General features: G+C 40.1%; 3 protein-coding genes across 5 annotated transcripts; all 3 read left to right on the forward strand.

The window, feature by feature from the left end:
* The first annotated feature begins 13,689 nt into the window (after positions 1–13,689).
* Positions 13,690–16,539, forward strand: gar1 (GAR1 homolog, ribonucleoprotein). 3 transcript variants are annotated; one of them, XM_085905430.1, is made up of 7 exons: positions 13,690–13,817; positions 14,092–14,282; positions 14,697–14,851; positions 14,935–14,994; positions 15,072–15,183; positions 15,491–15,649; positions 15,725–16,539. In XM_085905430.1, exons 2-7 carry the CDS (start codon positions 14,105–14,107, stop codon positions 15,733–15,735), a joined length of 675 nt encoding a protein of 224 aa, XP_085761556.1. In that variant the 5' UTR covers positions 13,690–13,817; positions 14,092–14,104; the 3' UTR covers positions 15,736–16,539. The 3 variants fall into 3 exon arrangements, with proteins under 3 accessions (XP_085761556.1, XP_085761554.1, XP_085761553.1); XM_085905428.1 differs by having other exon boundaries at positions 13,713–13,877; XM_085905427.1 differs by lacking the exon at positions 13,690–13,817 and adding an exon at positions 13,834–14,006.
* A 622-nt stretch (positions 16,540–17,161) lies between these two features.
* LOC147061095 (alcohol dehydrogenase class-3) lies at positions 17,162–20,883 on the forward strand. The gene is made up of 9 exons (XM_085905426.1): positions 17,162–17,316; positions 17,848–17,949; positions 18,022–18,163; positions 18,248–18,335; positions 18,769–18,988; positions 19,304–19,564; positions 19,636–19,771; positions 20,461–20,599; positions 20,683–20,883. Exons 1-9 carry the CDS (start codon positions 17,299–17,301, stop codon positions 20,705–20,707), a joined length of 1,131 nt encoding a protein of 376 aa, XP_085761552.1. The 5' UTR covers positions 17,162–17,298; the 3' UTR covers positions 20,708–20,883.
* A 509-nt stretch (positions 20,884–21,392) lies between these two features.
* Positions 21,393–24,346, forward strand: eif4ea (eukaryotic translation initiation factor 4ea). The gene is made up of 7 exons (XM_085906139.1): positions 21,393–21,520; positions 22,221–22,324; positions 22,388–22,483; positions 22,575–22,638; positions 23,141–23,254; positions 23,547–23,686; positions 23,756–24,346. Exons 1-7 carry the CDS (start codon positions 21,491–21,493, stop codon positions 23,868–23,870), a joined length of 663 nt encoding a protein of 220 aa, XP_085762265.1. The 5' UTR covers positions 21,393–21,490; the 3' UTR covers positions 23,871–24,346.
* Positions 24,347–24,581: the final 235 nt, after the last annotated feature.

The following is a 24,581-nucleotide window of genomic DNA, read 5'->3' on the forward strand; positions in this document are numbered from 1 at the left end:
GCACTCATGCATATTTTACATTCAACATGTTAGTAGTTTTGTTTATTTTACATTTAAACTGCTAAATGTTCCTCTATCCTACCTTGGAAATTTAAATGATTTATTTTTGCGTCATGAAAATGGTATATTCTGTTTGTAGCCGACACTGGAAATGATATATTTTGCCCAAAAAGCTATCCAGTATTTTCTGTTTATACTTTTTTTCCTCCTGCACAATTACAGTAAATGCTATACTTCAAAGTGAGGGACTGTTACTTGTAAATTCAATATTTTTTTCTGAAATGTTCACTGAAATGCTGTTATGCTCTCAAATGCAAATGCATCTTGTCTCCAACATGGTATGATGTTTTTGTTTTTTTGTACTCAAACTATTAGATCTTTGCCTTGAAAATAATATATTTGTTGGTGTCTTTAGAAAAAGAAATGCTATAGGTTTAGTTTTGACACTGGGAAATATTTCTCATATTTTACTATGTAAATGCTAAGCTTGAATTTTTCACTCCAATTGGTAAATTAGTATATTTTATATTACTGTAGATGCACCATACGACTACTGCTACTACTACTACTACTACTACTGCTACTTCTAGTGGTACTAGTACTATGCAATACTGTGTATGCTATGTTTTACTTGAAAGTGCTATACAGTATTGTATTTTACAATGAAACTGCTGTACTATCCCTTGTAGGAGTTCTCCATTTTCTTGAACTTTATCTGCAAATGCTATATTTTGCTTGCAGTCTTTTACAGAATATACATGTACTTGCACACTTGATGTGGCTTGCGTCTGGATTCCAACTTTGTCTGTTGAGGTCAGAGTTCACCAGAAACTCTGCAGAGTCTGCTAAGGAGGACAACATGATGAAGAGATGAGGATGGATGATTTACGGTTCCAACTCTGCACCTCTTGACTTGATGCCGTAATGTTTTATGACACGTTTTTACTGTAGAGCACACAGCTGAGATACATTTCACCCTCTCCTGTCATTTACACGAGACGCTGACTGGACGAGAAGCTCGTCAAAACTCCTTAAATGGCTCTGTAGAAATAGGCCTTCCAGATTATTAAACAGATTTTTTTTCTCCATGGCTGTTTAAATGGCAATTGAAAGATGGTATGATAAAAAAATAAATACATTAAATAAGCAAAAAGTTTAAGTTAACTGTTCGGGGAAGTGTTACAATTATGTTTATTATATAAGATGCTGCATTGTTGGTACATATAGTATATTAGCCAGGGTCTGGAATTTTGTAATGTAAAATACGGGCAAAAGATTTTTGGGGTAAAAAATAATTTCAAAATCCAGCATTCAAGTTAACATGGAGCATATTGAATCTGAAGCACTAGCAAACTATAAGATTGACAAGTCAAGCTACTACGTTTTGAATGAAAACACTAGCAAACACTTTTTGCAAACCAAGCATTTAGTAGATAAAACAAAGTTTGGAGTTTAAAATCCAAGCATAACATAACATTGTCAAGAAAATATAGCAGTCTCATTGTAAGATGTAAGAAAATACAAAGAAAAAAAATAATGGCAAACAATAGCATGTTCAAGGTAAAAAATTGAGTATTTAAATGTAAAATAAAAGCAAAATCTAGCATTTGGAAAACAAAAAGTGAAATTTTGAATATTAATAAATTATAGGAAAGTATAGAATTCTATGTGTAACATTTCCCCAAAATATAACATATTGTCAAGATAGATTGCAGCATTTTGAGTTAAAAATAAAACCAAAAGAATAGCAACTTTTTGAAGGCAAAATGTAGTATATTTAGAGTCGGGCAAAATCAAATTCTGAACATTTCAGAATATAAAGACAAGTTTGGCCACTAGAAGACCACTACAAGCAGTAATTCAAAAAAAGTGTTAACTGAGTTAATTTTTATAATGCTTTAAATAATGTAAGTTCATCAATAAAATTATTATTTTTTTTATATTAAATGACACAAAATACACAATCACATAAGATGATTTTTTTTTTTATGTCAAAAGGTTACTACACTAAGGAACAATTTCCAAAGCAGTGTATGTATTGTATTCATTGGAACAATTATAAATAATTTACACAGTATAGTATACCAAATTTAATTTCTAGATTTTTGTAATTTCCGTATTATTTAAGTCTCACTTATTATTATGAAAAAAATGTGCACACGCACACACACACTCACACACACCTACAGACACACACACTCACACAGACACGCACACTCATGGATCCTCTGAGTGATGCGTGTGAGAAGGACATTAAATCCTCATTCTGTTCATTAGCACGTTAAGAAAAAAATAAAAGAGTAAGAACATGATTTTGGGCCAAAGAAGCATTTGGAGAGGATGCTCGTGGGAAATTACTGTTTTTAACTTAATAAATTGTTTTATTCTTTGCAGATTGTGTGAAGATTTTCGGGATTCCAAAGCAAACAAATGAAAAATCCACGTGGGAACACTGGCAGGGTTGACAACTCAATAAAGTTCACCAAGTCTTTTGGAAATTTAACTTTAACCTTGTAAACGCGCAAAAAAGATAGTATATTGTTTTGTTTTTTTCAACACAGATAAAGGCATAATCTACGACCTAGGCATATTTTCTTTTCTTATCTGCTGCTACGCTGAAACAAATGAATGTATATGCAATATTTAAAGTGATTCATGTGCTTCAACTTGATAAGAGCACACTGTTTAGAGGGGCTCGCATATATCCTTCACATCCTACAGTATAACGCCTGACATTTTCACTTGCTATGAAAATTTTTATTGCTATACTATATATTTATCACATTTTTATTACATTATATATTGAAAAGATAAGAAACCAATTGTCAGAACTTCATGCTTCAAGTCAGATTTTTGGTTTCAAAGCAGTTTCAAGTCTGGTTTAGGTTTTTGAGTAAAAGATTAGGCTTGCCGCACACCAAGCGATGCAAGTTCTGCAACTGTATATTGTATTTTACAATATATGTATACTTTTATATGTAGCTGTGGCGAAAAAGAGAAGCGAGGAGAGTCTGTTGTAAAAATGCACGAGTGTAGAAAATCAATGGGGAGATTAATGCCAAAAGTCTCTCAAATGTCCACACTCTTGACTTTATGTCTCGCGCATTTCCTCTCTCTTTAATTGTAATACAGAGACAGTGGCCAGGGCAATTAGCTTCTTCCTTGACAATGTGTTGTTCGTAGTTTAATTAAAAAGCCAATTAGGGCTCAGCTTCAGAAAACTGGTGATCCATGATTGGTCGTCACCTGAGGCCTAGCAACTGATGTCATTTTCAGTCGACGGCAAGTGACAAAAGGATCGCTCCCTGAGGTGGATGAAACCAGGTGGATTTTGCCTGTTTAATTCATATTACATACTGTGTTTTGACTAGTTGGGCTGCACAGAAGTCATTAATACGCAGAAAACTTGGGGTTGACTTGGTGTTTTAAGACAGAGTAAAGGTTTCAAGACAGGGTTAATGTTTTAAACAAGGGTTAGGTATTCAAATCACTAATGGGTGCATGTTTACTTGGATCCTACGCCCCACCAGTCTTTGAGTCTGCTTACTTTATTTTGTACCATACTGCTCCCTCTGGTGGAGCTTCATCTTCACTGCATCAACAATGGCCAATCTCACATTGCTACAAAGGATGAGCTTTATGCTTAGCTGTTTGAGTATTTTTTCAGTCTGCTTGATGTCCACCTCGAAGTCCATGGACACATGTAATATATATATCACTAGTAAGACAACGCAGCACACAAGACAGGTGAGTTGGCTTCGTAAGGAGATGACAACACTCCGCTATCAGAGGAGCCCAAAACAATATTTCCATCACCTCGGTAATGGCACAACGTGAGACGTCTTCATCTGGATTAACCCGCAGTGCAGGCAATTAGCGTTTATTGACCATCCTCCGTAATCACTACCGGCTCGGATTAAGAGGCACCGCCCATGCGCTCCCAAAAGTGCTCTAATGACTGACAAACAAACAAGCGGGACGAGACAGGGCGAGGGCAGCGGGAGAACACCCAGCGAGTTGCTTTTAAAGTGTGATCCCCTAAAGCCGAGGCCCCGGACACCCCCACCCTGACCATGTCTGCCATGTATGACTCGGCTCACCTGTGCCCAGGGGTAATCCCTCCCTCCCCCAATCTGGGAGCCACAGATGTGTCCTGACAAGCTACAGAGAACACACACACACAGGACGTCACTTTAGCTTCAGCTCAAACAAGGGATGGAATCACAATATGGCAATCCTATGTCTATGACTTAGAATCCAAAATAACCTAATGTCTCTGTTGAACTGAATAGTCAACTAATTAACAAGTCGCTTTTGCACTTCGCAATGATGTTTACTCATTGAAATTGACACGTCCGTGTCCAAAATCTTGCAAAAAATGATGTTGGTGTACCAAAATAGCTGTTAGCCTCACTAGCTTTTGCTATACAGATCGTCGCTAGTTTTAAAACATTTATACCAGCAGTTGCTCAGGACTGATGGCAAGGAATGAACTGAAGTGTTATGTCTAATGATGCACGAACAGCAACTAAGTTGAATGTGAGAACTTTATTTATCATAGGTTGTGACAGAAAGAACAGGATCCCGGATTCAAGAGGCCGAAATGAGTTTCCTCCGCAGCGTGTCCGGGCTCTCCCTTAGAGATAGGGTGATAGCTCAGTCCTCCAGTCAGGCCGCTGCTCCTCCATGCTGAGAAGAGCCAGATGATCAGGCATCTGATTGGGATTCCTCCTGGATGCCTCCCTGGTGAGTTGTTCCGGGCATGTCCCGCCGGAAAGAGGTACCGGGGACAACCCAGAACACGGTGGTGAGACTATGTCACCTGGCTGGCCTTGGAACACCTTACAACACTGAGGTCAAGATACAGTCGTATGGATGGGTGTTTCTAGTAGGCGTGGGAATCACAAAGTAACTCACAATCCAAGATTGTTATGGTATTTTCCAAGATGCAAAAAATACTCAAGAAAACCATCTATAATTTAACTTAATCTTCTTGTCTATTACTGTTTCAAGAACAGGTTAGGGTTTCAAATAAATGTTTTTTCTAAACTAGAGTTCCAAATTACAGTAATCCCTGACTGAAAGTCATTGTGTGTGTGTGTGTGTGTGTGTGTGTGTGTGTGTGTGTGTGTGTGTGTGTGTGTGTGTGTGTGTGTGTGTGCATGTGTGCATGTGTGCATGCGTGCGTGCGCGTGCGTGTTTGTTCGTGTTGAATTAGGTGTACAGTGTGTGTTTAAATAAGTTTCCATGTCATTACAGTGTATGTATGTGTGTGTTTGTGCGTGTGTGTGTATGGGAGGGGGGTGCATTGTGTAATTTATTCAAATTAGTTATATGATGTATCTCAGATATCATCAGATATTATCACCTATTGCATGCAGGTCTTGTTGCACAATGTCCAGCAAGTATTTATCTTGCATAGAGTTTTATATGAACACTGAATGGTATGAAAGATGATCTAATCACCAAAAGCGTTGTTTATTTTCTATTTCTCTTGTTCCAGGGCCAAACTGACTCAATCCCAGGGGCCCTCGTCCTGTCCTTTAAAGCCTTTCATATCCACTCTATCCCAGACCTCTCTCCAGCATCCCTTTCCTGGATGTCCACCGTGATATTAAGGTACTTGTGTTTAGGGAAATATATATATATATATATATATATATATATATATATATATATATATATATATATATATATATATATATATTATTATTATAGTATTTATTTATTTCAAAATAACAACAATCTTTGGCGCCAAATCCAAGATCGTCATCCCAAAATGCACCAGCAAGATGTCAGGGGAGAAAATGGGTAAAAATATGTGGGAGTAATACGCCATAAAACTGTCAAATCTTGTTAAAACATTTGATAATGCACATGACTGCTGGCATGTTTATCTCTAAATGTAGTTTGTCTGCTGCAGCAAAAGCTCACAAACATATACTGGCAGTGGTGGAGCCAGAACACTGCCAACTGACGGAATTTGCAACAGAGCAAAAGCATCCAGCCCATTGAGTACTGTTTACCGACCTTTTTACATTGAAAAATGTTCACATCTCACCTAGCAAAAATGTCACAAAACATAAACAGTATGTCATAAAATAATAATTGACTCATTTCAATAATCAACGTCATTATACATCGCTGTCATAGATAGATAAGAAAAAAAGATACATTTGGAGTATCCATCTTTCCAACCGCTCTTTTCGTTTACCGTCACGAGGCTCGGAGGTGTGTTGCAGCCAATCCTGGCTGACTGACTGGGCAAGGGGCAAGGTACACCCTGAACTGGTCACCAGCCAATCGCAATCACATTCATAACCAATCACATCTACAGATAATTTAAGTCAGGGTTGCCCAAGTCCCCAAGAGCCCCTATCCAGTCTGTTTTAGTTGTATCCCTACTCTATACCCTTGATTCAAATGATCATCTCATCAGAAAGTTTTGTGAAAGCCTAATAGCGAAGCTGATGATTTATATCAAATGCGTCTTCAGTGAACATTACATGCATTTTCGTAATGTGGAAGAAAATCAAAGTTCCCGGACAAAAAACACTCAAGCATGGGCAACTCCACACATCAAGGCTGAAGCCAGGATTTGAATCCATGACCTCAGAACTGTGATGTTGATGTGCCAACCAGCCATTTATCGTGCCACCATATTTGTAGGAAGTGATCACTATTTTATTTATTTTTTTAAAAGGATAAAATTGGATAATTTCCATCGGCATACCTCTCAAATGGCGAAAATCACTATTTTAGTGGCTGAAGGCAGACTTGTGTGAAATAGAAACAGTCACTTTCTAAATCATCAAAGACAATGTTTCAAATTCCTCTGACATGTCTTTGCATTTTATTTTGGAATTTGACAATAGAACAATAGCATCAAACTACCATTGTTAAAATATATCAATTAATTGAGCATACCATTGTAATGTGTTTAAAAAAATCATCTCACTGGCCGCATATACTTTTGTGAGTGGCCCAGATTTGCTGCTCTTTTTTTTTCTGAAGAACGTCACATTTTACGCAAATGTGTTTGCTTGATCTGTCAAGACGTGAGACTGGTTAGTGAAATACACACACACTCACACAATGTAGCATACATATTCATCTAAATTGTGTTTAGCCCTCCATCACGCCTGACGCATACACATGATCAATAACATCGCAGGAGGTTTTGTATAAATATTATGAGGAAGAAGTGTGTATGTGTGTCCTGTTGTGCTGTGGGATTCAGGGATCGGGGGGTGGATCGGTTATTTGGGGTTCTGCGGTGAAGATTACCCATGTGCCATAGGGAATCTAATGCAATTACGAGTGTTTGCTTACACCATGTGTCCCCTTCCGTCTGCGCTGCAACCGACGCCATCCTCCCTATTCAACCGCCATGTTTGTTTTCAGTATTTGCATCCCCCCCTACCTCTTCCTCATCATCACCCTCTCTCCTCATTTGCCCACCCGCTCCCCCCAGTCTTCAATTTCACTAATTAAAGTAAACCAATAAGGTGGCTGTGTAGGGAGAATAAGACGTGTTTGAAGACTGGATTGCACTATAAAGGCAATTCAAAAGTCAAAAGAGACATGGATAGGATGGTGGCGGGGTCTTGGGCGTGGGAGCTGGTGTTTGTTATGTGAGTGTTGGGGAGAAGAAAATGGGTGGAGGTGGAGGGCCTGTTAAAGTATACATTATTTATCACACAAGAAAGACGAAGGCCACAGAGGGAGAGAGCAGGTTTGCTCAAGAGATTAGTGATGGCCTGCTTATTATTAGTTTTAGTTTTCATTTGTCTTTGCCTGAGTCCCAAAACTCTGTACAGCCATAGCGCAGCATTAGCAGCAATGTAAATGATTGATTAACTTCCTTACTTTTAAATCTCACACGACTAAAATTATATCAAGAATTATATTATCATCCATCCATCCATCCATCCATCCATCCATCCATCCATCCATCCATCCATCCATCCATCCATCCATCCATCCATCCATCCATCCATCCATCCATCCATCCATCCATTCGTCAACTGAGATTAGATTAGAGTAGATTAGAATATATTAGATTAGATTAGCTCACATTAGAGTGGCTCACATTAGATTTGCTCACATTAGATTACATTGGATTAAGACAAAATGAAGATTGTGGTATCGGATAAAGATACATTAATTCAAATCGTTTTGAACCAACCTTTTGTTGCAAATTAGGGTTTCAAGACAGAGTTTTAAAAATAACGCTCAGATTCAGGATTGGAGTTTCAGAATTTCAGTTTAAAAATTACAGTTTAAAAATCTGGGTTACGGTGTCAAACCAGGATTAGGGTTTGGACAGATAGTTTAAAGAGAGGGTCAGGCTGGATCCAGGTATCAAATTCAGATTTCAAGACAAATTCAGGGTTTTAAAATAGGGTTTTGAGTTGGAGTTTCAAGCCTGACTGAGGCATTTCACCCACGTTTCAGGTGTTTAAGGTTTCACTTTATGGTTCTAAGACAGGGTTAAGGTTTCAAGACATGAATGGGGTTTTGATTAGGGTTTCAAACTGGGATTTCAAACCAAAGTTTGGGGTTTTGAATGAGGGCCAGGATCAGGGTCTCAATATAAGGTTTCAAGACAGAGCTGTGATATCAAAGTAGTTTTGAGTCGGGTTTGATGATTAGTGTTTTCACTAGCCACGGTTTGGGTTTCAAAGTAGGGTTTAAAGCCAATCATGGGATTTTGAGTTAGGATTTCAACCCAGGGTTAGAGTTCTAAGCAAGTGTAATGTTTCAGTGTATGATTTCAGTTCATGAGTTCTGATTTTAAATGATGCATTCAACCCAGTCTTACATGTTCGAATTAGCGTTTTAAATCTGGTTTAGAAATCCAAACACGATTTAAGGTTTTAAGTCTAGGATAGGAATTAAAACAATATGATTAATCCTACGGTATGGTATTTTGTTTAGATGAACAAAAAGCTAAACTTGAACATCAACAACTTTATGCATTTTTGTCAGTCACACAGAAAGCTAGCAGTTCATTCCCTGCTTCCGCGTACTCTCTTTACCGATAGACTTCAGCACTTCATGTTTGCCTTTTTCCTCCCAAAGCCCTGCTGGCAAACACAAACACGCACACATTACTTTAATATCATCGGTGCCAGTGAATGCACACAGTGAAATGTCACTGAGTATGTTGACAATAAGCACAATACGACCTCAGGCACCATCTGAAGTTCAGTGTTGTGTTTTCTTAAAGCAGTCAGGCACCAAAACGTCGCCGTGTAAAAAAATCAATAAATCTTCATTTTTCAATGAAAAGTGTCAGGTGCACCCTCTAAAAAAAAAATCATCTCGCGGCGCATGACAGTTCTTACTCTTATGGACTTCACAGACATTCCTGGAGTCACTTGAGCCCCCAGTCAGTTTGTGAGGTAACTAAATCTCAAAGTGCTCTTCTTGTGATCTTTCCCTCTGAGATTAGAGCATAAACACACGCAAATCTTTTGCTTTTCCTCCATATCACTGCTTCGTGAAAAGGCCATTCATCCACGGCTGGTAGTTCCCTGAAACAAAAGGTCATCTCAGCTTAGTCCTCTCTTATATAAAAACGTTTGCATACAACCGCAGTAAAACAACTGAGGCAAAACTGCGCACTAATTGACATCTTGACCCTATGGATGTACTGTAAAGAATCTAATCCAGCACAGTACAGTTCAATAGCACAAAGGTCAGCAAGTGATGATTTAAGACATCTTATGCGTCAAACTACATCATACCAACACTGCACCGCCAAAATCACACAAAGGAGCGCCGCCCTTGCACATTATCACTAATCTCACAACCACTACCTTCTAAGCAATAGCTTAGAGGCTGTCATGCACGCACGTTCTCATGTGTGTTTACCGATCTTTTGCTGCTGAGTAATAATCGTGTGTGTGTGTGGTGTTTCATCCCAGCGTAACACATACTTTGACAAACAAACACCAACCCTCACACAACGATAGTTACTAGTACTGGTCGCAGAAGAGGCTGTAATAGTGAGATTAGTTGGATAAGACTTTTGTCACTGAAATTAACAAAAATACTTTTCTCCGCTGTCTTTTTTGCTTTGTTCAAACAAAGTAAAACTTAAATCTTATTCCAAACAAAGTTTCCACTTGAGGCTGCAGTTGCATGTGCTACCTATCTAATTTAAATTTACATACTACGAAAGAGGGCCATGTCGGATTTGAAAACATCGGAATGACAGTGTTCTCTGTGATATGAAAATAAAATCAAATACATGACACAGTAATATAATTTCTTTCGGTGTTAATTTAGTTTAGTTTTGTTTTTCGGTTTTTGCCAAGAATTTACATTTTGGTGCATTACTCCCTCGTATTTATTGGTGAGTTGAATCAGTACCAGTCTATAATTCTACTTAAAGTGATAGTGTAATATTTTTCACAATTTTTTCAATTTTAAAAAACAACTATTAATCTAAAAAGTATGCAAAAAATATATATTCAGGCCAAATACCGCAGCGGCTTAGGCTCTCACGCATCCAGCTCCTCATATGTGTTTACCTGCTCGCTGTTGCTAGTGTGGTCTGTTTCATCCACACTTTGTCTATTTCAGTTGCTGTGGAACACACGTGCACACGCACGCAAACACACACACACACACACACACATACACGGGATGATTGGCGGATTACAGAATAGGGAAACATATGGTCTCAATAAAAAAGAGCATGATACAGTCATTATCAAGGCTGGTGGTTTGAACCCAAAACACAGACCTTACTATTGAATGTTCCATTAATAACGTCTATTACCCTCTTAACGTGTGTCATCGCTCCATTTTCCACGCTCCTTTCGTATTCAATGTTTGCATAAGACATTTAATCTGCCCCCTTTTTGCAAACCAACGTCTGTAACGCGACACCGATACAGTGCATTATGTCAAAGGGTGTTACCGTGTGGAAAACCGTCAATTTGGGCCCCAGTGTGAAAATCATTTTGTCAAGAAATGTTGGGCTCAAGCTGAGAGGATGGCTGCTTTTGTGGCCATTAAACGGTTAGGGAGAACGAACACTTCATAAATTGTAGTAGGAGGAGGCGTACCAGTAGCAGTTGCAATAGGAGTGGTCAGAAATTGTAGTAGTAGTCAAAACAGTGGTACGTAGTCTTGGTTGCAGAGTCCTTACCACCACCAGAGGTGGGGATTCCGTCCCAATAATGGAATGGTCCTTCCATCCAACACGGACAGATGCCCATTTTGCGTATGAAGGACAAGAGACGAGAAAGTTCAAAAAAAAGTACGGACTGAGGACAACTGGAAGCGATTTTTCATCTGTTAGTGTAATCATTCCGATAAGTGGACAATACAGAGAGGCCTCAGTGACCTAAGACCTCAGTGAACTATGCTATATCATATCATGAATCATTGTGTTTGACTTTTTTACTGTGATTAATAGTGACACGTGGAGAGTGTCATTGTTTTCATTTTTGTTTTGTTTTTAAAATTTGGAAACAATAGCATTATGAATTTTGCAGGTGACACGTGAAGAGTGACATTGTTTTCATTTTTTTTGTTTTTAAAATTAGAAAAGAGGCGGCTCGGTGGAGCACTGGTTAGCACGCCCGCCTCACAGTTAGGAGGGTGCCGGTTCGATTTCACCTCCGACCCTCCCTGTGTGGATTTTGCATGTTCTCCCCGTGCCCACGAGGGTTTTCTCCGGGCACTCCGGTTTCCTCCCTCACCCCAAAAAAAACCATTCTTGGTAGGCCAATTGAGCACTCCAAATTGCCCCTAGGTGTGAGTGCAAATATGAATGGCTTGTTCGTCTCTGTGTGCCCTGCAATTGGCCAGCAAGCGGTTCAGGGTGTCCCCCGCCAACTGCCCGATGACTGCTGGGATAGGCTTCAGCACGCCTGTGACACCCGTGTGGACAAGCGGTATAGAGGATGGATGGGTGGATTAAAATTAGAAAACAATAGCATTATAAATTTTGCAGAAAATGGAAATTGTAACAGGCACACAAGAGACTTGGAAGAATGTAAAGATCGTCGTGGTCATGGAAAAGCGTTTTACCCGCAGATATTGCACAGCTAATGCCTTTCTCTGTGTCACTTGTATGCGTTAGCTGCGCCAATAAAGGAAATACATAGAGGGTGACCTTAATGGGCCCCCTCGGCCTGACACAATGTTATGTTGTGTTAACGGACAGATGCTTTCATGGCATGTCAAATACTCTGCTCCAGCCCAATAGTTCTTGAGGAAATGTCTTGCTAAATTGTATCCTACCACCATGACAACAACCATTACTACTATTACAACCGCCAGAGAGAACGTGTCCTCAGCTTCAGGATGTCGCTGACGGCCACCGCATATTTTGTACGACGCCGCAATAACCAACTTGGATTTTATTCTACCCTTGGCTACAATGCAGAGCAGGCTCTTGGTCAAAATAAGCTTTTTTCAACTTAAAACGTTTGGCGTTCTAATGTTGCATCTCACAATAGGTGAATCTAAGGCTTTCTAAAGCACTTTGGCAACCATCCTAAAAGCACTTCACCATTTTAATCAAACTGGGTTTCTCTCGAATGGATCGGGGAGAGAGGACAGAAGAGCTTTTAAAATAACGAAGATGGGTGGAGGATTGATTATATTATGAATAACAATGACAATGACGGAAGGGTGCCCAGGTCGCAGGCAAAGGACTGAACGGCCATTTTTTGGCAAATTGCCAATGAGTCACATCAGTTTTTATAGTACAGTAGTATGGCAGAAGTAGTAGTGATCATAGTATTAGCTGTCATAGTAGTGTTAGTTGTAGCTATTAGTCATGGTCCCAGTTGGGATTGTAGAATCAGTTGTAGTAGTTTCAGTGTTGGTACTTTTTCTCTACTTTTCACCCGACTTTCCACTCTCAAATATTCCCAGATGAGCAAAGAGATGAGAGATGTCTGAACCTCCTCCTCGGCAGTATCAATTTACACCAGAACGTGACCCTTCCGGAGGTTTGCGTCGTTGAGACACGTCGGTTCCACCCATCTTCTTCGCCAAAGATGAGTGAGACACAAACCTGCCTTCATAAATCGGCTACAGCGTGTCCGCTTGCACCTGCTCCCTCTGCTCAAAAATAAGCGTTTGGACAGACTACAGAGTAACTTGAGATGAGCATTTGAATGATGTCATTTTAATGAAAGATTTCGCATGTGGCAAAAATTTGTCATGTCTCTAGGATGAACAGAATGATGCATGGATAGAAAAGCTAATTTTTTTTATGTTGATAGGCAATGTATGGACAGGAATGCATGCACATCTTTTTACATGACAAAATACTGCCACCTAGTGGCCATTTACTAGAACGTCAAAAGCGGAAAAGTGCAGAGCCATCCGGATGTCACCCCTGAGAAAGGTTACTCAAGTGTGGGCATGCGAAAAAAAATCAAAGACAATTGAATCTATTTTAAATTTAGGAAATACAAATGAAATTTTAAAACAACCTATGTAAACCTACAATAATATGCACTGCATGCCTGCCATGCAGTTCAGATATTGCGGATTCGATTCCATCTATGGCCCTCCCTGTGTGGAGTTTGCATGTCCTCCCCGTGCCTGCGTTTTCTCCTGTTTCCTTCCACATCCCAAGACCATGCATGGTTGGCCGATTAAGGTCTCGAAACTGCCCGTAGATGACTAAGCAGACTAGTGGAATTGTCTTACTAGTAATGTATTTCTTCCACTACTAGCGCCACTATTGTAGATTCCTGGATCTGATGATCACTGAACCGTATTTGCGACACTTTGCGTCTTCTCATCCCGGCAGTCTGAACACAAACAGCTTTACGTCAGTATGTATTCACACGTGTTGTTGCACAAGAAACTGGGAAGTTCCGGACGCTGTTAAAGTTGTAGGTGACGCGAGCGGAATGCAATTTAAATGCTTTATACACCTTTTACCGTTTTAATGTAATGTTTAAAGCGTTGGTGTCGCGACCTGTTGCAGAGGTTTATCCATTTGCTTAGGAATTATTTATACGGTAGGCGCTAGCAGCTAGTTATTAGCACGCTTTCTGTTCGCCCTATTCAGAATTTTGATGTTTACCTATTTTTTGTTTCTTTCAGATATTTTTTAAGAATGTCATACAGAGGTGGAAGAGGTGGAGGGTTTAACCGGGGAGGAGGAGGAGGTGGAGGATTTAATAACCGTGGCAGAGGCGGTTTCGGGGGCAGAGGAGGCTTCGGCGGCAGAGGAGGCTTCGGCGGTCGTGGTGGTTTCAGACAGCAAGACTATGGACCCCCAGAATACGTTGTTGGTGAGAGCTTCGTGCACGATAGCAATTGAAAACCGATGTTAAAGCCATATGATGATCAGAAATAGGTGTTTTCATATCCCGATATTCGGGTTAATACATCTCTGTTAACCGCTTTAACATGCAGTAAGCATTACACTTTGAAATTGTGAACCGTTACAACTTAATTTAACATCTGTGAGCTTAGTAGTTGAAAGTTTTTTTGTTTTTTTGTTAGATCTTTTTTTTATCCTTTAGCAGTTTTACATATATTTCCTTAGTATTTATTCACACCAACAGTTAAATGTCTGTGATAGACATAAAAATTGTACCTATGTTAGTCAAGACGTCACAATAAAAGATTAACATTGCTAATACAAATTCATAATTGTGCCTAAATAATTTTATCAACCTGTAACATTAACTGTTGTGCCATAGCTTTAGGAGAGTTTGTGCATCCCTGCGAGGACGACATCGTGTGCAAATGTACGACTGAGGAAAACAAGGTTCCCTACTTTAATGCACCAGTGTACCTGGAAAACAAGGAACAGATTGGAAAGGTGGACGAGATATTTGGACAGCTGCGTGACTTTGTATCCTATTCACTCAACATCTGTTTTATTTGTTTTATAAGAACAATTTTGTTTCTTGGTTGTCCCTTAACTCACCTGTTCAGTATTTTTCCGTCAAACTTTCTGAAAACATGAAGGCATCTTCGTTTAAGAAATTGCAGAAGGTAATAATTCTCATCCAGTTTCCATGCAAATACATTAGCATCAAATTGTAATCTAAATGACCAATGCTTGTGTTCAGTTTTATATAGACCCAATGAAGCTCCTTCCACTGCAAAGGTTCCTGCCAAGGCCGCCTGGCGAAAAGGGTCCGCCAAGGGGAGGTAGAGGTGGACGGGGAGGCGGTCGTGGAGGTGAAAAGATTTCTTACATTTGATTTGATCCTGGTTTGATATTGTTGCGCAAATAGTTGACAAAATTGACAGACTGCCAAAAGCATATCAGTAAGCCATGCCTTCTGCGAGCCAGAGACGGAGCTGTGCTGTTTGTTTACAAAGTAAACGTAAGGCTCGAAGGTGGCATGGTTGCTTCTTCATGTTCCTTGCCCAATTTTGCTTGATGGAGTTTGGGATGCCTTTATACGGTTCAAATAAAACTACAATCTGGTAGTTGCTTTACTTTTTGTTCTCCACAGTTGTTATAATAATGCTCCTGTTTCAGGTGGATTCCGGGGTGGAAGGGGAGGTTTTGGAGGAGGTGGTAGAGGTGGAGGATTTGGACGTGGAGGTGGAGGATTTGGACGTGGAGGTGGAGGATTTGGACGTGGAGGTGGCGGCGGCGGCTTCAGAGGCAGAGGTGGCGGAGGACGTGGATTCCGGGGTAGGACTGCATTCTGAATGGCATTTGATTTCTTGTGTCGTGTCAGCGTTGAACCTCTTTTTGTTTTATTTGTAGGTGGGAGATGATCTGCTGCGGGCCCACAACTTAGTCCTCTGTGAGGGTCACAAAGTTGGACATTATCTCCTGAGTGGATTTGTTTTCTCTATTTTTATTATTTTTTGTTTAAGTGATGGGTCTTTTTTTTAATAGTTAACAAAGGTGGACATTGTCTGTCCGTCAGTGAGCCGCTGTTAGTATTTCAGGTCCGCGTGGGGCTAGTTGGTCCCTTGTTGCCAACAGCTAAGTCAAACTGAGAATGTCATTTCCACATCACATACAGCACAAGCTGACACGTGGCCAAATAAAAAAAGTTATTCAAATAAAAACAACAGACACACACACACACACACACACACACACACACACACACACACACACACACACACACACACACACACACAGTGTGGTGATTGGGGAAATAAAAAGAATATGGGACCATACTGTTGTAATCAGTGATACCGGAAGGTATACAAACATGTTTTATATTTTGTTTATTTGGCTACATGTCAGGGATGTGTATCAAGTAGTTCATTCCTGATGATGTTTGGCTGTCGCCAACAAATTGGATAGACGGAGGCCTGTCTGAAATAGTGACGTCAGCTGACAGAAAGATTGATGCTCTCAACCGCTGATATTTAAAGGGCCCAAATCCATGCTTGTGACACACCTCAGTAGGCAAATGCAACTGAACAGATATATTCACAAATTGTCATTCGTGATATATGGACAAGTGTGTGTTTGTGTGGGGGAGTTTAGAGTTCAAAATTGGTTGAATTCTTACGACTGCAGAAAACCATCATCTTGATTAAAGAAAACAACATTCTGTTGAATAGTGTCTTACAGTGATTTTGGAGATTTTGCACACAGGCTTAGGATTCATAACAATGGTTATTAGGGCGCAGCAGTTTTATGGTCTTTAGTCTCTACCCTAAATTACTCAAGACCATGGAGTAACAGGCGTTATCACGGGCAAAGTCCTTTTCTTTGTTTACCTCAGGTTTACATAGAAAAGATCAAAGAGAAAATAGACATTAACATTTGGCATTTTATAAAGAATGTATTTTAATTATTTTATTGAAACATGAACTGCAAACAATATTTGTATATCTATATGAACATTTAGGAGAGTGTAAGGAATAAAATAGGCAACCATAAAAAATTTTTAAAGGCAGTAACAATATAAGGCGCAATAAACGTTTATTCAAGGTTTGTCAGTGATTATTTGAATAACAAAGTAGAAATTGAACCGTTCAGACTCAAAACATACTAGTGGCATGCGGGCAAAACAAAAATGGGATGAAGGTGGTGGCATTTACCTGCGGTGTGAACCTAGCCTAAGACACAACTGTTGGTGTGAACGATGGTCATAATTTTCCATTTTTTTCCAAAACGTCAAACACCAAGGTGAAATCTCCTCCCAGTGACATCTTTTTAAATATTTCGCGGTTCGGAGCTTTTCCGGATGTACATCATCGCTATCCTTGTGTTTGATTGGTCAACCTCTATTGTTTTATCTGATTGGTCAACCTGTTTTCACACGGTTGCGCACATAATCTCACTGCCTTAGACGTTTGAGACAGTGGAGCAACATGGCGACATCTGGCAAGGTTGGTGTCCGCTTCAAACTTACCAATCAAATATCACTCAAGCGATGGTAACTTCATTGAACTTTCAAATCTCTCTCCCGGACTGGTGGTTCATCGGTACTTTAAATCAATGCAAGTGCTTCGCTCCGCTAAATTTAATAAGCTTCGAGAGATGAAAATTTGCAGAGCTGTCGTTGGCTGCTAAGTGAACAAACAAGGATATCATTTATGCATCGAACTAAAATTTGCAGAGCTGTCGTTGGCTGGATAAGTGAATGCATCGAACTAATAACGAAGCGCTTTTTTTTTTTTTTTTTTTAAGATAAATGTGACCAAGCCACAATCTGCTAGCCGAAAGTTCACACCTACTCCACACCATTTTTTTGAGCATTCTTAAAGGAGACGTAACATGGCAAATCCACTGTTTTTATTTTGTATTTATTTTATTGTGTACTTGGATTAAACTAACAACGAAGCGCTTTTTTTTAAGGTAAATGAGTGGCCAAGCCACAATCTGCTAGTCTAAAGTTCACACCTACCTTGCCTTTCTAGGTCATCAAGTGCAAGGCTGCTGTAGCCTGGGAGTCGGGAAAGCCTCTGACCATTGAAGAGGTGGAGGTGGCGCCACCCAAGGCCCATGAGGTCCGGATTAAGGTAAATCAAGGCTGGTCTAGGTGGTGTACAGTCAAATGAAAATTCCTATTAACATTGTCGATTGTTTTTCAGATCTTTGCCACCGGAGTGTGCCACACTGACGCATACACTCTAAGTGGCAGTGACCCTGAGGGGATCTTCCCCATCATCCTAGGCCATGAGGGTGCTGGCACCGTGGAGAGTGTTGGCGAGGGTGTTACCAAGTTTAAACCCGGTAAGAAGTCCCAGACATGTTTTATATTTTCCAAGTGTTTGTATTTATGTTGTCTGAGAGATGAATGATTCTTGTTGTGTCAAGGTGATACTGTCATCCCATTGTATGTGCCTCAGTGTGGGGAATGCAAGTTCTGCAAAAATCCCAAGACCAATCTCTGCCAGAAAATTAGGTACGCTTGTCTTGATGGAATATTCACTTCCGGGAGTTTTAAATACATGTTTAATTTTATGCACACTGTTTGGGGTGAAACGAGTGAAAGCCCAATGGATATTGGTGGCAGTAATGCGCCATTGGTTAGACATCTTTGAACTTAATATAAAAGTATATCATTATATCATTCTTCCTTTAAATGCATTAAATTGCTTAAATTGCTTGCCTTTGTATTGACATAAATTCATCCAAATCAGGATGATTAGATAGAACTTTATTTATCCCACAGTGGGGAAATGTTCTTGTCACAGCAGCGTACTAGAGTGCAAGAATACAAGAAACATGTGCAAAATGTAAAAAGGGCTAAAATTACAGACAAACAAAGATAAGTGCACCAACAAAAACACGTACTAGTAACCAAAACACATTAACATTATGCTCCCTTCCTTCAGAGTGACCCAAGGTCAGGGGCTGATGCCCGACGGGACTTCCCGCTTCACTTGCAAGGGCAAGAAGTTGTTCCACTTCATGGGGACCAGCACCTTCTCAGAGTACACCGTGGTGGCGGACATCTCCCTGGCCAAAATCAATGAAAAGGCTCCCCTTGAGAGGGTGTGCCTTCTTGGGTGCGGCATCTCCACTGGATACGGTGCCGCGCTGAACACCGCCAAGGTAGGTTTGCCAAAAAGATCACCTGCTACAGTGTATGTATTGGCCACATATCATCAATTAGGTACCCCATTTTATTAGATGTCATGCTTCAATTAGTCCACTTGAATTTTTGCCACTGCCCAAATAGATGCCTCCCTTCTCTACTGATGCTCATCAAAATCTAAAGGTTGTGGTGAAAATCTTCTTTATACAAAACAAAATGAGAGGATTATTTGGAAAAAGAAAAGTCTATTTATTAAAAAACAAAACCCACATACTGGTACAAGGCTTTATAGAAGTGCCTCAAATGTAGCTGGTGGGTTTCCTTCCATTAAGGTGGAACCCAATTCCACATGCGCCGTCTTTGGCCTGGGCGCCGTCGGCCTGGCCGCCATCATGGGTTGCAAGGTGGCTGGAGCCACTCGCATCATCGGTGTCGACATCAACCCGACCAAGTTTGACAAAGCCAAGGAGTTTGGCGCCTCTGAGTTTGTCAACCCCAAAGACCACAGCAAGCCCATCAACGAGGTACTGGTGGAGATGACCGACGGCGGCGTGGACTACTCGTTTGAGTGCATCGGCAATGTGCAGATCATGGTGAGATGTCGCATTGTTGTGCTAGTCAAATGTAGGACAAAAACAAGAAACTAACCAGTTGAATGTTCTAGCGAGCTGCTCTGGAGGCCTGCCACAAAGGCTGGGGTGAGAGCATCATTGCCGGCGTCGCTGGAGCTGGACAGGAGATCTCCACTAGGCCTTTCCAGCTGGTGACTGGACGCGTGTGGCGGGGCACAGCCTTTGGAGGTGATGAATTCATTAGGGATCTATGGTATCGTGGCGCTTAAAGGGTCACCACAGTGAATAAGTTACCACATCTGCCAATAATCAAATAAGAAATCTGGTTCAGAGTTAGGGGGTAGCAACAAAGTGAGCAGCTACTTACTAGCCCCGATTGTGAAAAAGAAGGCCAGATGCCAAAAGTAATGTGAAAATATTGTTTGAAGTTTTACCGGTGCAGGCAGCACTTCATCACCAATGCACCGAATTACTGTGTGGAATTGTCCTGTTGTGCATCGGAAATGTGCATGTGGCGTATATATTGCCAAATTCAAACAAGCCTTACAGCCCAAGGTGATAACTTTGCCAACCTTTCATGTGTGTGCCACTTACAGCAACACAGCTCTGCTTAGTGTTTGGCTTTGATATGACAGTGTTTCAGTGTATTCTGACTGCAACTTCAACATGGCCAATCTTTACATCATGGGGGAAGAAACTGTTTGGGGGCAGAACTATTTAAATATGACTCATTGTAACATAATTAGCTGGCAAAATTAACATGAGTTTGTTCAGACACATTTCCAAAAATGACAGCCTACAACAATTACTTGGCTGTTTAATTTAACCCTTGGTGGGTGAACAGATGCTCTATTGACCTAACTGTTTGTATGTGAGCAATTAAAAAGTCACGCCTTTTTTAACATTGTTTCACACAGGCTGGAAGAGCGTGGAAAGTGTCCCCAAACTAGTGGAAGACTACATGAACAAGAAGCTGAAGGTGGATGAGTTTATCACCCACACGCTGCCATTCGACAAGGTTAACGAGGGATTTGACCTCATGCACTCTGGAAAGAGGTATACTCATTAATGCCATAGTCCTTTATTTGATTGATTAAAATTTGTCCCTAACAATGTCACATTTTCTCTTTCTTGTGCAGCATCCGCACAGTTCTGACCTTCTAAATTGCCTTGACCACCAGTTATGCAGCGCCCAACTGGAGCATTTAATGCCACGTCATTTTCATCGTCAGTCACAAAAATTTCACAATGGTTGCAACAATTACTATTAAAAAAAAAAGCATTCAAATGTGTGTTTTCTGCTCATGCAAATATTGTCAATAAAATAAGCACAATTCTTATCAGATATCTATTATTTTTGGTTGAATCAGGCATTTTCTGCAGTTTTTTATCCCCCCTGTTTGTTTGCAATATTTTTTTATTAATTTTGGTAATTAAATACTTAATATTTATCATTTATAATTGTAAAATAAAGTATGAATATAAAATAAATTAACTGTAAACTAAAAGTACATGTACTTTAAAATGCAACTTTGTTTAGAATAAAACAAACCAAATTAACTACATTGAAGTTTGAATGGTGAAATTAATAACATTACATGAACATTTGTGGATAGGTCAATTGTAGATGAGTTTCTAAAAACAATTAAAGGTGTTTTAAAATATGGCCAACAACGTTGACATATATTTAACTATTTGTGTAATTGATTAATGAAAACACAAAAATACAATTAAATGTATTTTTGATTTTTGTATGAAATCTAATTATTTAATCGGATTAATTGAAGACATCAACGTAATTCGTCAATTTTAAGTGAAACTAAAAGCTAAATGAATGCACCAAAAATACCCTGACTCCACCCACTGGTCAACTTCCGATGACGTCACAGAATGTCATAAAGCGCACGCTCGGTGCAGTCCGGATCTGACAGGAAGAAAATCAAAGAAATGTTCTGCAAGATGGCGACTCCCTGTATGGTGAGTGCTCGGCTAAACGCTGGCAGATAACAGTCCCCTCAAGCTCACTCGCACCTTCTGTTTCGTGTATGCCAGTCAAAGACGTTTCATGGACATTTAGACGCAAAACACACCAGGGCGCACATGTATCAGTGAGAGGAGTAAAATGTCAGTTATGTGTTACGATCCACTCGCTTACTAGAATACTGTTATCATAGCAGAGCTAGCAGCAGCCTCTCCCCAGGGAACTGCTACGAACTTAGCTATACTCATTTACTTTATATTTCCGGTATCTCTGATTAAAAAGCTTTAGAACAAGTCATTTTACGTGTAAATAATAGAGCCTCATCGAAAAGTTAATGTTTTCTTTCCCCCAAAACTTCTGTTTGTATGAATGAATGGTAGAAGTCACGCTACAGAAAGTCTACTTTTCTTGACAATCTTACAGCAAAATAAATAGTATTAACTCAAGCCTTTTTAGCGTTTAATTAGTTGTTAAATGTATATAATACAATCAAATGTGTTTTGGTGATGCACGGCTGTGAAATTCCGATCTCCAATTGTAATACTTATGAGCGAAGGGGTAGAACAATTAAAATAGGTTTGTTGTTAATGAAATGTGATTTTATTTTTGAGGCCTTATTGCCAAGCCCTGTTTATTGCTCAACTTTTAAAGGACTATGCCTGTTAATTAAAATGGTGTATTCCTTGTCTTGTTTAGGCGTTATCCTCCATCACTCCAAAACCTGAGAATGAAAACAGTGAGACGGTTGAAAATCTGGTTGAAAGTCCAGAAAAGTACATCAAGCATCCTTTACAGAACAGGTAAGACTCAGAGTTCAGTTTGCCGCTACTGTGCTAGTCCAAACAACTTTTGTGCATGTGCAGGTGGGCTCTTTGGTTTTTCAAGAATGACAAGAGCAAAACTTGGCAAGCCAACCTTCGACTCATATCCAAATTCGACACCGTGGAGGACTTCTGGGCGTAAGTAATGTTAGAACAAAGTTTCTGTGGATAGCAATATTCAAGTTGAGAATGTATTTATGAATGCAAGGTGTCCTTTGTTCCGTGCCAGCTTGTATAACCACATTCAGCTGTCCAGTAACTTGATGTCCGGCTGTGACTATTCACTCTTTAAGGTAGGCACACACTCCCTCCTGGCTCACTACTATGACATAAAGTGACAAGGTGTCGTGCTTGAGATTAGTATTTTGATAACTTTTGTTTGTGAACCTCAAAAAGCAGCCATTTTGACTCTGTCAGACATAAACTTTGAGAAAAATATTGCACAGATATTGCAACGTAGGATAGTGACTAATTATGATTACAATTTTTAATGAACGGAAGGCCATGCAGTATATGAATACATGCATGCATGCGTGCGTGCGTGCGTGCGTGCGTGCGTGCGTGCGTGCGTGTGTGTGTGTGTGTGTGTATGCGTGTGTGTATGCGTGTGTGTATGTGGTAGGACATATTAAGTATGTTTTAAGTTGCATAAACAATGGCATTAGAGTAGGTTTAATTAGATACTTGTAGAATCCCTGTCATTGGTGCTGCTGGTTTGCTTTGTACGTCGCTGTATTGGACTCCCGAGTGTCCACTTGGCTGCAGCAGTCCCATGGGCATTTTTTTTGTCCACAGGACGGCATTGAGCCCATGTGGGAGGATGAACGCAACAGGCGAGGCGGTCGCTGGCTCATCACGCTCTCCAAACAGCAGCGCAAGGCTGACCTCGATCGCTTCTGGTTGGAGACGGTAAGTTTTGCTTCTGGTTTTGAATGATTATAGAAATGATAATATCCTGATTATTAGAAGTGTAAAAAATAATCGACAACAAACTGCTCATCAAATAATCGCCTCGTATCTTCATAATCAAGTAACCGTTTGGACAATTCCTTCGCGAGCTATTGGTTTACATTGGTTTAGCTATTGATTACATTGAAATCACAATTAAATTTGGATTTATTTCCCAGAGCTAGTATTAAGTGCCCATAATGTTCTTCCCACTTGGTTGATCCTCACGTGAGAGGATGTCTTTGCATCGCAGCTCTTGTGTCTGGTGGGGGAAGCGTTTGACGACCACAGCGACGATGTGTGTGGCGCAGTCATCAACGTACGAACCAAAGGGGACAAGATCGCCATCTGGACCACGGACTATGAAAACAAGGAGGCCATCACACATATTGGGTAAGCAGCGATCTGCAATGTGTTCTTTTTGTGTGTGGCGTTTTATGTTAAGTGTTTTTGTTTTATTAGGCGTGTCTTCAAAGAAAGGCTCGGAGTCCCTTCCAAAGTGGTGATCGGCTACCAGTCGCATGCTGACACGGCCACAAAGAGCGGCTCCACCACCAAAAACAAATTTGTTGCCTGATGACATCCACATTCTGTTTTTTTTCTGGGCCACCTTTTTCTACATGAACATCAACAAGAAATGGGGACACTTGATTGCTTCTTGTTTGTTAATTTAAGTTTCTATACTTGCGTCTATTGATTGGCTGCACCCCTCCACTGCAAAGTGTATGATGATTGTGTTTCAAGAGTATATTTTTGTTCCAGGAAAGCCTTCTCACCAAGCCACTTGTACAGTGTGAATAGTTAAAAAAAACAAAAGTGATACCTATTTTTTAAGATAACACACGTGTCATTTTGTGGAATACAGTATTTATGTTTCTGACAAACCGAGATAGTTGTTAATGCACTTTGTAACTTTGAATCTGCTGAGTTAATTGAGTGCCAGCATTGAGGCAGCCAAGATAATGTTGGTTGACCTTTTTCAGATGTTCAGCCTTTGTGATTGATTCAAGTCAACCTCATTTGATTTCAGTTGTGAGTCGTAGTGCTGCTAACCGTGCCCCCGAACATTAAATGTGCACACCAGAGTTGCAAATGAAAGAGTGGTGTGTTCTTTCAACAAGCTATTAAGTAGATTCAGCAGACTCCTACCACATATCTCCATAGTGACCAAATGTCCAAGAGAGTAAAGTATTCTCATTGCATTATATTGTGCCCTGTAAATGTGTTATTTGAATCCTCCGGTTAACTTTATCAGCAGGGGCAATAGTCTTCCGGGGTCAGTTTAGCC

The sequence above is a fragment of the Syngnathus leptorhynchus genome, chromosome 2 (assembly GCF_054491065.1).
Source record: "Syngnathus leptorhynchus isolate UIUO chromosome 2, UIUO_Slep, whole genome shotgun sequence".
In the NCBI taxonomy this organism is placed as follows: domain Eukaryota; kingdom Metazoa; phylum Chordata; class Actinopteri; order Syngnathiformes; family Syngnathidae; genus Syngnathus; species Syngnathus leptorhynchus.